Source organism: Sinocyclocheilus rhinocerous, unplaced genomic scaffold (genome assembly GCF_001515625.1).
Source record: "Sinocyclocheilus rhinocerous isolate Xijiao unplaced genomic scaffold, SAMN03320098_v1.1 scaffold2302, whole genome shotgun sequence".
Classification (NCBI taxonomy): domain Eukaryota; kingdom Metazoa; phylum Chordata; class Actinopteri; order Cypriniformes; family Cyprinidae; genus Sinocyclocheilus; species Sinocyclocheilus rhinocerous.
Window position 1 is genome coordinate 397504 of NW_015633527.1, and position 1208 is coordinate 398711.

The window sequence follows — 1208 nt, forward strand, 5'->3', positions numbered from 1 at the left end:
ATTAATAACACAGCCCGATTTGTTTGTGACAGTATGATCTGTTTGCATCTGTAGTTATTTTCACACCTGTGGGCTTTCTATGCTAGTCCATCACTGTCAGTCCAGCGATCACACTGACTGCTATTCAGCAACAGACAGCTGCAAAACAAATGGCCAATGACCGATGGGCAGGGAAAAGGACACCAGTCTCTCATCACACAATTATATCTCATCAACGGTGACTGAAATGGAGAAATGACATCCCAATTTTTAGATTACGCTGAGGAAAAGAAGAAATTCCCACTGAAAATTTCCTGAAAATGCAACAGCTGATTTTCCTGATGTGCATAACAACAAAACACAATAATAATCCTTGCCGGGTCAAAGGTCATTTAGAAATCCATTCTACAATGTTGAGAAAGTCAATTGGTTTTAAAGTAATTCACCATATCCTTAGATTCCAGGGTGAAAGTGGATAAACTGGCTCTTGTAAGTCCCACAGACGATCAGTACGGGGTCCCCTTACACATTTAATAAATATAATGTCAATATTTTCATTAATGCGGCATTTATATCCATGCAAGTGCATGTTAAAGCTATTATAATAATTTGTTAAATGATAATAATATAGTTCATATTAAATAATATAATTGTAATTTTTAGAATTTTTATTAATATAACAAAATATCACAATCAATCATATCAAATTAATATGTGTGAAGAGAAAATATTATATATAAATGCTTGACCAATACAGAATGATAGTGACAAAAAATGTATGTATTTTATATAAATATTTATTTAAAATCTAACATTTTCAGCATTGTTAACAAAATTTTGACAAAGACAGTAATGTAGGAAAAAACCATACAGCGAGGTATTCAGACAAACAAAAAAAAATACTGTAAAATCAACTACAAATGTTTGGTCCTCAGCACATCTCCTGCGTCTTCAGTAATAATACACACCAAACGCAGCAGCCACACAGAACAAGCTGTCCTATCATAAAAAGAACATGAAAATAATAAAGAGATGAAAATCACATTTCAAAATCACTTTAAGGTAAAAACGATTCCTCACTTACATTCATAAATATATCTTGAGCAAAGCTGTCTGTATCTGCATCCCACAAGCAGCGTGCAGCCATCCTGTGAAAAAAGTTTCCTTATGCCACAAACATGCAAACTGTATCTTAAAAAAAATATATATATATATACGTATATCTATAT

The 1208-nt window shown here is 32.6% G+C and overlaps 1 protein-coding gene across 1 annotated transcript in view; it reads right to left on the reverse strand.

Moving 5' to 3' along the window:
- Nucleotides 1-805: 805 nt before the first annotated feature.
- LOC107744197 (tctex1 domain-containing protein 2-like) overlaps nt 806-1208 on the reverse strand; it is a 2933-nt gene continuing 2530 nt past the window's right edge. The window contains exons 4-5 of the mRNA XM_016557719.1: nt 1064-1127; nt 806-978 (exon numbers count right to left, since the gene is read on the reverse strand). Of these exons, the coding sequence (XP_016413205.1) occupies nt 931-978; nt 1064-1127 (112 nt within the window). The 3' untranslated portion in view covers nt 806-930. The remainder of the gene's footprint in view (nt 979-1063; nt 1128-1208) is intronic.